Consider the following 12,481-nt stretch of genomic DNA (forward strand, 5'->3'; position numbering starts at 1 on the left):
CTGTTTGGGGGCATTAAGCATTGGGGAGTCCGATGGTAGCAAGCATTCAAGAGAGACATCAGTGTTTTCAACACCCACCATTGAACGATTCTTATAATCAACCGTGACAAGTCCTTTCTGTGTGAAACACAAAATGCAATAGCCAAAAGGTATCAGAGAAACGAAGTTCTCCATTATATTATAATGGTACGATACTCAGTTTTCAAAAAAGTGACCAGCACTGATGCCGACTCCATAAGGTCTGGGTAGGTAGGTAGGTAGGTAGGCTGTGGAGCCCACCCAAAAAATATTTTGGGGGGCTGAGTCCATAAAAAATTCTGATCAATTATATGGAAAAAACCCCTCCCCAGACCCCTAACCAATGAGCCCACCCAAAGATTTTGATAAGTCGGCGCCCATGGTGGCCAGGGTATAAAAGTGATAAATTCAGAATCTTCATGTTCAAATGCATGTTAAACAGCTCATTAGTTAATAATAGTCCAGTTACGAGATAGTGAAAAAGGGCAGTTTTGATAATTAGTTCCGAAAACGCAACATTTTTCGGGTAATGATTCTGGAGTATTGGATATCTTTACAAAAGTTGACCTTATAGAGCAAGTGAGAGAAAAATGAGTATATTGTGATTCCAGGCTATTAATTATGTATACTAACATCCTGCAAAAATTCAGCTTCACCAAATATTATGGATAGGGTGACTTATGTAGTTTAAATGAATGTAATAATAGTAATACATCAGCTTCTTCTCTTCTTTTCTCATGTTATCTTATTCTCTTCATCTCCTACTTATTTTTCTTCATCTCATGTTGTAGCTCTTCTTCTTTTTCTCCTTCTTCTGCTTCTTACTATTATCTTTTTGTCATCATGTTCTATTATTTATTCTTCTTCTTCTACTCAAAATCGTCATTTTATTCTTATCATCTACTCATCTTCTTCTTTTTCTTCTCCTCTTCTCCATCATTCTATTCTTCCTCTTCTCTTCTTCTTTTTTTTCTTCTTCTCATTGAAGAAAGAGAAAATGGAAGGAGTAGCAAGATAGAAATAAGAAGTGGTAGAACATGAAGAAGATTAGATAGTGGAAGAAGAAGGAAGAAATCTTCTTCCTCTTCTTCTTCTTCTACTTCTTCTTCTTCTACGAGGAGGAAGAGAAAAAGTAGAAGAAGGAGTAGCATATGAGAGAAATAAGAATTAGTGGATCATGAAGGAGGAGAAGAGGATAAGAAAGATGAAGATATACTATACAATAGTGATAGAAAATAATAAATATTTAGAAGATGATGAACTGAAAACTTCATATTTTCTTCTTCTTCTACTTCTCTTTTTCTTATTCCTTTACTTCTTCTTTACATAGAATTCTCATTCTTACAGAACACAGAGTAATAAAATGATACAGTCATGATTCAGCTGTGAGAATGTTGGGATGAAATGCAAAGAAAGAAGGCGGTTGAATAATATTATTATCACAATAGTCCTATAATTGCTATAATTGCTTCACATGTTGACAGGTGTCTGGTGCCGAGTTGACTGTGTGTGTGCATCTGTGTGGTGTGTGTGTGTGTGTGTGTGTGATAGTGTGAAGGAGTGAGGGGCGACTACCTGTCAGTGGAGTGGGTGATAGAGTTGTTGTGGGACGGAGGGTGCGGAAGGGGGGTGAGCGAGACCGGAGTAGGGTTCTGCGCGCAGTCTACAATCTGGCAAAGGAACTACCTCGATTACGCATGAACAGTATGTCCTATTCCGCTAGCCTTCTGTAGTAATTCTTGATATCACAAAACGTTCAGTGATACCAATAGATTTCAATTGACTGTATTTACCATTATTTCTATTGATACCATAAACACCTTTATATAAATCAGAACGTACAGTGATAGCAATATATGTTCATTGACTGTATTCACCGTGATGTCTATTTGTTTTATCTCTTTTATTGATATCCATGAACATGTATTTGAGCATAGCTATATTGGTATCAATAGAGGTTTTTTTATTGATTTCTATGGATCTCTTCCTATAGGGAGATGAATGGCGAAAGTAGTCTGATGCAGAAGACGGGGAAAAATCAACGTGTGCATGCAGATATACCGTACAGTAAAATGGAGACAGACCAACCTCTGGGTATGTTGCAACATTCTGAACCGATGTGCAGGGATTTTTCTTCGTCTATCTGAATACATCTGTTTGCTGCTGTGAGCGTATGTCCTTTAGGCAACAGACAAAGGAAAATCCCTCCCCACGTGTGTTTGAATACACAGAAGTCCTTCTTTCTGTTGATGTGTGCTTTCGCTTTTACATAGATAATCAAATTAATGATGTTCAACTATGTATTTATTTGCCATTGAAGGTAGGTTCCAAACAAATTTGATGTGATTTTGAAACATTCAACTAAAAGATACGGTTACAAGCCTCGATTAGCATGGATTTCTAACCCTTGGTTGAATGTTTGCAATAGTTGCCGTCGCAACTGGTTTGCACAAGGCAATAAGCACCAAAATAACATCCAATTAAGGCCATTTTTTATGAAGTTGCAGATATTACAATATTTTTTGGAGTCTTTCCATTTACTTGAATGGTGGTGGTGGTGAGTAAATTCAATCAGTTTTTTTGAGAAGATAACAGATTTATATAAAACAAATACCAATCACAGTATTTCAAAATATATAGAGATTAATTATAGAAAACAACAAGTTAGTTTTATAGTTAGCTAATAATTCCTCTGTATTGAATTCAATTCAGTCACATCGAGTTGTCCATAAGCATTTAAAAAATATACTTGTTCACACAGTAGAATTAAGGGCAATATTATACTTCAATGAAGGAATACTTCCATTTACAATAATATTTTAGAATGTTATTCTAATTAAATTAGAATATATTATATGGCATTATGTAGAATACTTTCACATTATTATAATAACGATGTTGAATACATTAGGTACTTTATTCCAAATGTAGCTTGCAAAGACATTCATGAGTGTATTGAAACGGAGGTTTTAATCATAATCACAAACATATACGATAAATGGTAAGTAATATCATGTTCCTAGTAATTATAGTGGTGTTATACTACTTATTATCAATTACATAGGGTAATTAATACGGTATTCTATTTCTTTCAAAATCATAAAGATATCTAGAACACTACCAATAATGTCATAGAAAGAAATAAAACTAATAAGGTACAATGTAAAATCACTTGTTTCAATAACTATACAGTAAGTGTCCTGTAGCTTTGCCACCGTAGCCTTGAAATGGCATATAGGCAAGGTATGGTTTGTGGGGTGATATTCATGCCTTAGCAAAAATGTTAGGCTCAACAGTCCCTAGATTCCTAGATGGAGGAAGCGCCCTACACACAAAGATCCTTCATGTTGAAAACTGATACGCGTGCTACACAGATGCAACTGACAGTATACCGTAGTTAAGTTGTTGACAGTCTATTGTTGGCTAGCAAACGCATATGCAACTGCTTAGCTTGGTAGATGCGTGCGTATGTTTAACGCTCTTCAGAATTCTAGCGCACAGACCTAGTCTCATGATTCTTCCTTTGAATTAATTGGATTAATTCTCTTCATTTCATACACAATATGTATACATGAATTATCAAAAACAAATTTCGATCAGTAACTTTTTCATGTCATGAAATTCAAGATGTAGATTTCTCGATTTAAGTACCTCGTTTACAAGAGATCGTTGACTAATTTTCAATTTTATTGACATAATTGGAATCCTCCAACAATTGATATTATCATGATATTACCAAAGTTCCATCAATTTCTGATTGTTAGTTTGATAGTAACGAGTTAGAAATGGAAAGGGAACACCATTTACTAATCAAGTCTGATTCTTATTGAATTCCATTTTTTCTGAAAAAGTAGATTCACATTAAAAGCTCAAAGAACAAAACATGTGTAATTATTAGTTTTTTTGGAGCAATACTAGAAAGTTTTGAAAAATGGTCGATGTTTTTGAACGGTTAGTATTGAAGTTTAGCTAGTGGCCCGACAGTGGTCGACAGTCAAAGCTACAGGACCCGAATTGTATTTTGGGGTTGATTAATATGAATACTAAGAGACAAATTTGAGCCCTCACTTGAAACTAGTTCAGTTAACCCACTTGAAAAAATATAAGCCAACTGGGTCAGATTTGGAGAATATTCTGTCATATTATATTGATGTCTTATCAAAGCTGATACAGATAACAATATTATTACAAAGAGTTAAGACTGGAAATTGGTAAATGCGCGTCTGTAAGTTCATCCCAGTATAAATTTCTGAAAACAAGGATAAATCGAATATTTTTATTTTTATTATGGTGTATCATTGAATCAATAAATGAATAAACGGAAAGTTTGAAAGTTTCTACTAGTTGTTTGTTACTCACAACTTTCTATTTTTAGTTTCAACTTGTAAAGTCTTGGCCATTACAAAAAAATCCGGTAATTATGGTGCATAACCATCAAAACGATGTTGTACAAAAATCAATAAAGATAAAATTAACAATATAGAAAACCAGTATTTATGGTTACAGCTATTTAGGCCTAATGATTAAATTCTGTACCGAACAAATAGAAAGAATAAATTTTAGTTTTAAACGTGTGTTGAACGAATTGTTGAATCTTTTCATACAAGGAATCAAAATGGATAATAACAACAATATAAATTGTAACCAATATATATTTATTTTTACAATTAATGCTGAAAAACACAAAAATTGAAAATTTGTATTGAAAAGCATCAAGTCTGTTGAATTTATAATTTCAAATAACTTGGAATAAATTGGAATAATGTGCACCATAATCATTTTAACTTGGAAAATAGGGAAAATGAAAATAAACTATTATTTCTGTTTCATTCCAATAATCGAAAAAATTGGAAAATTGATCCTATATACTGTTTAGACATTACTCGATTGACTTTTGGGTGGCATAAAACTATTAAATTTCCTGTGGAAAAGAATATCATACTTTATTATGAAAATATCAGCGACATGTAAAACGTTATTTTTTCACTATATCAGGCCTTTGCAAGCAATAATTTAATAAGTGTAAGTTTCAGTTTATGTCCAGCTCTAGCAGTTACCTAGAGAATTTAGCTTTCGTTCACAGAATTAACTTTCTTAATTAAAATTAACTATTTCCTTTTTTATAAAACACTAATTCTTCCTATTTTGATATTGATTAACAATTAACAATGCAAACAGTAGATAAATTCAATTTTAATATGAATAATAATTTCATACTTTTATAAACAATATTATAAGACCTTAACTTGAATAACTGTATAAATATAATAAATATTATCTATTATTTATTCCATACAAAGTTTAAAAATACTTGATAGCATTAAAATGTATTGTAGTAGAACTATACAGTAATTATTTTACAACACCATTGGATTATTACAATGAAGACAGTTTAAAGACACATAATTTCACAAGGTGTGCAAAAACTTATCATTAAAGTGCTCTGTTGTTTGAGGTCAACATTCCAAGAAAAAAATCAGTCATGATTATTCACAAACACCTTTCTTATGGATGCTATAGTACAATATATCACTTAGATTAGGCTGATAGTATTCGGATTTAGCTGATGTTGTATGAAATAATTTTAATTCAATGAAGTTTTCGAATAAAAAAATTGCAAACTCAAGACTGCATTTAACTAACAATTTTCTACTTGTGTAGTACGGTTGGTGAATCGATATTTTTATCAGGAATCTATTCTACAGACCGTTGTGACTTATATAATTAATGGTGAAGATAAAATTCCATTTACATAAGAGAAGAATGACTTTGGAACAAAGCAATAATATTATTTGTTACGGAAGAGAGTTTTTTCTCTCCAAGTGGAAACATTTGGCACCAGAGAGAGAGAAAACACTTTTGTCCAGTGATGTACTCAACATTCCTCCATCAACTCTCTTATAATAATACAATATTTTCAACTTACCTTCAGTATCGTCATGCTTGTCCAGACAACTTGGAATATGCTGAGCTTGAGTTTCAAGCGTGAAACAAATGACTATAATCAAGGTTTTGAACTAGAGCTTTTATCAGCTAATGAAAGACGTTCCTATGCTGGAATGCTCAGTAGCGTGGAATACATATAAATACTTATACATATGTATAAATTTGTATTCACATATCAAGTACAGTAGTCTATATAGTAGGCTTAGTATACAAACGTCTTCCATGAGTTAATCGAATTCCTGATTCTTGGCTCTAATACAGTGGGTCTTTGAACATTCGTTTTTAACAACAACTTTAGATAGTGACTAACACGTTCCTACCTATTCCCATCTACCTATATAATCCAGTTGAACTTTATTCCAAAAATTTAAGGAAAATAATTTTTGTATGCTGTTCATAATAATGATGTAGCCTACATACAGCAATTATGATAAAGATCAATAGTGTCAATTGCAAATGAATGGATTACAACGATTTTATGCCAGTTAAAATGCTATTTATCTACTTGAGAAAAAATTGATACAGTATTATTCTACCATGTCTGAATGCTACTGAAGTTCTATAAAATTACAAGAAGTGGTACAAGAAGCATATCGTATTTAACTTGGTTCTTCATTAGCTCATGGATCATATTAATGTTAAAAAAAATAGTTTCTATTTTCGTCATATCCACATTCATTAGATTTGTTCACAGTCTAAAAAATGTGGATGTGACGGAAATAAAACTAATTTTTTATTATGGAGAAATTCCACGGTATCAATTCTTAGGCTATCTAAAAAATTCATTTTATTAATGTTGTGAAACTCAATGTGTAGAACGTTTATTAGGTAATGGGAAATCATCAATCCAACCACTCTCATTTGTTATCAACAAAAGTTGATGAATTATACGTAATAGATTTGTGCTTTTATAATATTATTGTTTGACTACATATTCTGTCAACCATTATTTTTATAAGACTTGAAGAATTTCACAATTTACATCCAATTTACCATCACATTCAGAAATACTAATCGACATTAAAGCATGAATAACTTACATATAGATTTAATACTCTAGCATAATAACTTATTTTAATTGTGCTTGAAAATTGACAAGTAAGTTTCATTTGATTCTTACGCATTCTTCAACAAGGAAAATGGTTGAACACATCTTTTGATATGTTTAAGACTCATATTCCCTGTTCTTCTTTGCTTCTTAAATACACTTCTTAGAAAGTAATTCCTGGAAATTACTGGAGCTGGAATCAGACAATTGCTGTAGTGACATCTTGCAATGCATTCGATTGGATTTGCTCGTGCAGTGCCCAGTGCCCACTATATGACAATCTTTCCCTCCAACCAATCAGTTCTCTATAAAACTCCTTCCAATCAGCAACATGCCTGTATCAATGAAGAGAAGTACTAATTCAATAATCATCAATTTGAGGAATTATTTTAGAAAATAATAGGCCCTTTTGATTGAATTATCAATAAAGAATAATAGTCCAATCACTATATACATTGGTGCTTGCAATATATATTGTATTTCTATTTTTTTTCAATTTACTGTTTGAATACATCAGAGAAATCCAGAACATATTTTATCATGCAAAATTTCCTTGTGCTAAATACAGAGTGCCTCGTATTTTCGGTTCATTTTCCAGTTCTCTTCTGTTTTTGCCAAGTCCAGTCATCGGACAGAAAATTCACTCTCGCCTTTTATAAAGTTTCAAATGAAATATCATTTGGAGCTCTTTATCTTCAATGAGTACTGAGTTGAAATTTTTCAAAAATGAGTAAAATTTTAATAACAAATTTATTTTGATGATTCTCAGTTTTTAATCAATGATATCCTTCGATTGTCACCATTTGAATGCAAACTTCAAAATCACTCTGGGCATAATTTTGTGCTCTTGTGCTCATGTGCTCTTACAATTAACCTGACATCAGGAAGAGCGCTCTGTCTCATATAGATTTCTAGGTACACCACTGATAACAATGCTTCTTGTGCACAATAAACTGCTGAGTTTTCAGCCCCAAGATTGATAAGATTGTAATCATCACTGCTTCAGTCTAATCATGGAATACGCCACCTTGAGTACAGATAGTCTGCATCCTCCCTCCTCCCCATAAGGTTTTGGATCAGGCATCCGGATTGAAATATAATTAATATTATATTTATGATCAAAATATCTAGTTATAACCAAACCAAAGCTTAATAGAAAATTAATTCCTTGGCATCTTCTTGAGATGAGAATTTTAACCAACGTTCTCATTATAACTTCAGTTGAACTTCAAATACTAGACTTGTTGAAATGGAAAGTAATGAATTGATATTCATCGCTGTGTATAATTTATTCATTTGCAATTTGGCAGTCTTCATCTATCTATATATATAAAAGCGAAATGGCACTCACTCACTGACTGACTGACTGACTCACTCACCCACTCACTCGCAGAACAAAAAATCTACCGGACCAAAAACGTTCAAATTTGGTAGGTATGTTCAGTTGGCCCTTTAGAGGCGCACTAAGAAATCTTTTGGCGATATTTTAACTCTGAGGGTGGTTTTTAAGGGTTTAAAGTTCGTCTTTTAGCATGTATATTCTTATTCAAATACCTTAAAATTATAATTGAAATGTTCATACCATATGTTAATATAGAACTATAATCTAGAGAGAGTACCTCTTCGAAACAGTTGTTCTGGTAACTAAATTAAACATTTTGTCAGGTTTACATTAAGTTGAGTTGACTTTGTTAGGTTGGCACCAAGTTGAAGATTGAAATGCATTTATCCAGGACCTCCTAAACACCAATTTATCCAGTACCTCCTAAATACCCATTTAGGAGTTCCTGATTTATCGCGGAAAAATTGATTGGGCACTGCTACTTCAATCAGAGCTATTCCTGGGAATATTATATTACTAGCCGTCAGGCTCGCTTCGCTCGCCATATCCGTTTAACCAGACATTTAGTCTGGACCCCCGACTGGATCGTCCTAACATATGATGAAAATGCTCAAATGAAAAATGCAGGCGAGCGAAGCGAGCCTGCTGATCTCATTCTTGGACAATCCAGTGGGGGGTCCAGGGGGCGGAGCCCCCTGGCTAGACGGATATTTTAGAAAAATGTGTATCCTGGACATCATGTTTCAAATCTCTGCTTACAAACTCTTCTAAACAGAATCTGAAAGCTTCATTATTTAATTAATTCAATAATCTAGAATAGTGACGCATTTTTGAAACCTTTCATCCCTGCAACCAAACATAGTCTGTGATATCATTACGGATTTCTCTTTTTTTTGAATCCACTAAGAACATCGCCCGAAACTCACAATGAATCCCAATTCAACAGTGTGAATATATGCTTGGCGGGATGAATGGTTAAAGTAAGTGTCCCAAATTACTTAGCCTACTTAATAAATTACATTACTATAAAACTAGATTTGTTCGTGATTTAAATCTACCTGTTCCATTGGAAAGGGTTTGTTGTAGGTTGTAACAAATTCCCAATTTAGTTGAAAGTGACTTGGGAGTTTAGGAATCGACGAGTACATGCCAACGACAAAGCTGTTCGCCTCTCACTTGCCGCATATCCTCCCAGTGCGAGAACTCCTCCTCGCCAGAGCCGTTCAGACCCAGAGAAAACCATCCGATCATTTCTTTTCTTTTCATCGGTCGTCTGTTGTACACTGATATCATCAGCGTCACTTCTGGTAATTGGAACAACGCCACCTTCAACAAAGACACAACAACATTGCTGATTTTATCAGACCTATTTGACACCAACCTGTTCTATAACTATTAATCAGTGTTTTACCATGTTCAAATCATTGGCAAATTGATTGGAATGCTATTCCAGTTGAATAAATTTCTTGCAGATTCCTGATAATATTTTTTTATAACACGAAGCTATAAATCTAATAGTGATAAGCTATGCTAAATAGAATAATAATTTGACAGTTTAATTCAGCTATATAAGGTCTGTTAAGGTCAGGCCTATATGAAAAAAATTGTTATGTTCAATGTCTTAGTTCAAAATTCATTAACATCTAGAAAACAATCATTATTTCCTTCCATGGAGGCAGAAATTTTAGTCAGCCCACAACTTACAATAATCTGATTTTTCTTTGGAGTGCAGTGCAATTTACGGATAATCAAATTAAATGCATTCTCATCTCAGGGCCACATATAATAATTTTCATAATATACCGTAGCTCTACAAGTACCTTTATTAAATAATATCTAAAAAAGACTATTTTGATAATGAATGTAACATGATTATTACTGAATCTCAATCACTATCACTCTTGTTGAATTTTTAAATATATTATTATGACATTCACCACCCCCCCCCCCAAAATGAAGAAAAGTATTAGCCTTTAGTAAGTAGTTTCATTACTCATTACTATTGGTCATTTTATATCATTACAAACACTGGGTTTCCATAACCCCAAACACTAATTCTAGTGAAATGATGGATATGTTAATAATTATTTTTCCTCACCTGAAACATGAAAGTCTCTTTGAACAATGGATTCGGTTGTCCTCGTCTCACTGAAGTTTTACTTCTGGCCATTTCTTGGCCACTGCTGCTCACCAAACTCAATTTAACGTAGGTATCCGGCGCTCTTGTCATTGCCAGATTCCTGAAAAATTCAAGCATTATTTTCTGCATTCATGTGAAAACTGGAATTAAACTACCAGAATTTCAACAAATAATGAAATACAGTATCAAAACTCTGTTAGTCCAGTCAAATTGTCGTTTTTCAGGAAACAGCCCCGAAAGAATTTTTCTCGACGGTTCTATATGTATTTTGGGGCGCTGAATTCGAATCTGAAATTTGCTGAAACGCCAGAGGGCGGCTTCACTTCCAAAACCCCAAAAACCACCAACATTTCACACTTTTTTCAATTTTTCCATTTAATCTCAAAAACCTTGAATTTCTCGAGAAAAATCATTCCTGACAAAATTAAAGAGAATGAAATTTCCAATAAATTGAGTGGTCGCGCAGGACTCTACCATTTTTGGTTCCGGAGCTACGAATTTTCAAAAAAGTTTAAACTCCCAATGATAATATCTCTAAACTCAATACGATTACTTTTCACCCCTTCTTACGGTACTCGCAATAATTCTTCCCCTTCCAATACACTTCAGATACTATATTTATTTATTCATGCATATAGAAAATTGATGAAATCAAATAAAACTGAGATGGATGAGCTGGGACTGGAAATGTTTGTTCATTAAATATTAAAATTTTAGTTGAATAAAGAATCTTAAACTAGGATATTCCGCAATATAATCTCTTCTATCTTCAATGATAACTTGTTTGTTGGTCTTCATGAAGCATATAATATTATAGTCCTACATATAAATTTCTGATTTCTCTCTTGTGTCCGAAAAAAATGACTTCTGATTCTGCGTGTACAGTAATAGCCTAAAATAAGTAACTTACTTATTCGATCATGTTCGAATACTTGTGAACATGAACATTATTTCTACAGACTTACTGGGCATAACTTACAAATTTAAATGATAAATATACAGAATTTTATATTTATTCCATAGCCTATAAGAAAATATTGGAATGTTCTTTACCTAAAGTGACTTCCTTTGACGATTTCAACCGCGAGTCTCCCTGTTGTGCCATTATATGCCAGGCCAATCAATAGCTCTGGAACACCGCCGTGCTGCATTGAGGCTGTTGATCCTGTCGAGTCACTCCTTGCCAAGCTCAATAGATCACAAGACGAGCTGTTCAACTGAAATTTAAAAAAAAGTTTTCACTTATTAAAATTATATAAATAAAATTTGCTTCTCTTCCATGATGACAGTAATAAAAGATTATTGTGAAATCTTTGAAATATGTCAGTATTTTGAGTGAATTCAGACGGTTGACTCATCTCAAGAGAAGCATTCTTTATTGTTTGCTATTTTATTCATTCTGTGTCAGTCGATAATAGATCACTACCAATTTCAGTAGAATTGATAGATTTTAATAACAATTTAAACATGATAATGTATCTAAAGCATTAAATATATAAATATCCATTTGAATCGAAACTTTCATTGCTAATTACAAAAACTAGGCTATATGAAAGTATTATTTGATGTTCTGCTTGTTTGCTATTTAATAAAAACTATTTAAAGCTATCAGTAACATAACGAGTAACGATGAATTCATCCAAGAATTCATGACATGCGAATCTAGAATAATAATAACTTACTGTAATATTGGCTCTTGGTTCCAGGCACAGCCAAATGTTGGTTTCCAATTCCAAATTCACACTTGAAAAGCCAATTGCTGTTTCTCCAATCATCCTTTCTCTTCTCATTCTTTCACAGCCATATAATCTTATTCTCACTCCCATACTATTCACGTCCTCTGCAAGAGTAAAATCATGAAATAATTAGTACCGTAGAGCCTGGACAATCCAGATAGAACCAAGTTATCCTATGCTATGGAAGATAAACTTCTTACAATTATAACAAAATGTAAATTCTACTTTTAAGAACTTGCCAGGTAAAACTG

The 12,481-nt window shown here is 33.1% G+C and overlaps 1 protein-coding gene across 1 annotated transcript in view; it reads right to left on the bottom strand.

Annotated features, from left to right (window-relative positions):
- Positions 1-2,593: 2,593 nt before the first annotated feature.
- The window catches only part of LOC111052220 (synaptotagmin-16), a 30,603-nt gene continuing 20,715 nt past the window's right edge, over positions 2,594-12,481 (bottom strand). Inside the window, exons 6-10 of the mRNA XM_039427538.1 lie at positions 12,177-12,334; positions 11,548-11,711; positions 10,453-10,594; positions 9,413-9,680; positions 2,594-7,347 (exon numbers count right to left, since the gene is read on the bottom strand). Of these exons, the coding sequence (XP_039283472.1) occupies positions 9,483-9,680; positions 10,453-10,594; positions 11,548-11,711; positions 12,177-12,334 (662 nt within the window). The 3' untranslated portion in view covers positions 2,594-7,347; positions 9,413-9,482. The remainder of the gene's footprint in view (positions 7,348-9,412; positions 9,681-10,452; positions 10,595-11,547; positions 11,712-12,176; positions 12,335-12,481) is intronic.

Source organism: Nilaparvata lugens, chromosome 4, assembly GCF_014356525.2.
Source record: "Nilaparvata lugens isolate BPH chromosome 4, ASM1435652v1, whole genome shotgun sequence".
Lineage (NCBI taxonomy): Eukaryota > Metazoa > Arthropoda > Insecta > Hemiptera > Delphacidae > Nilaparvata > Nilaparvata lugens.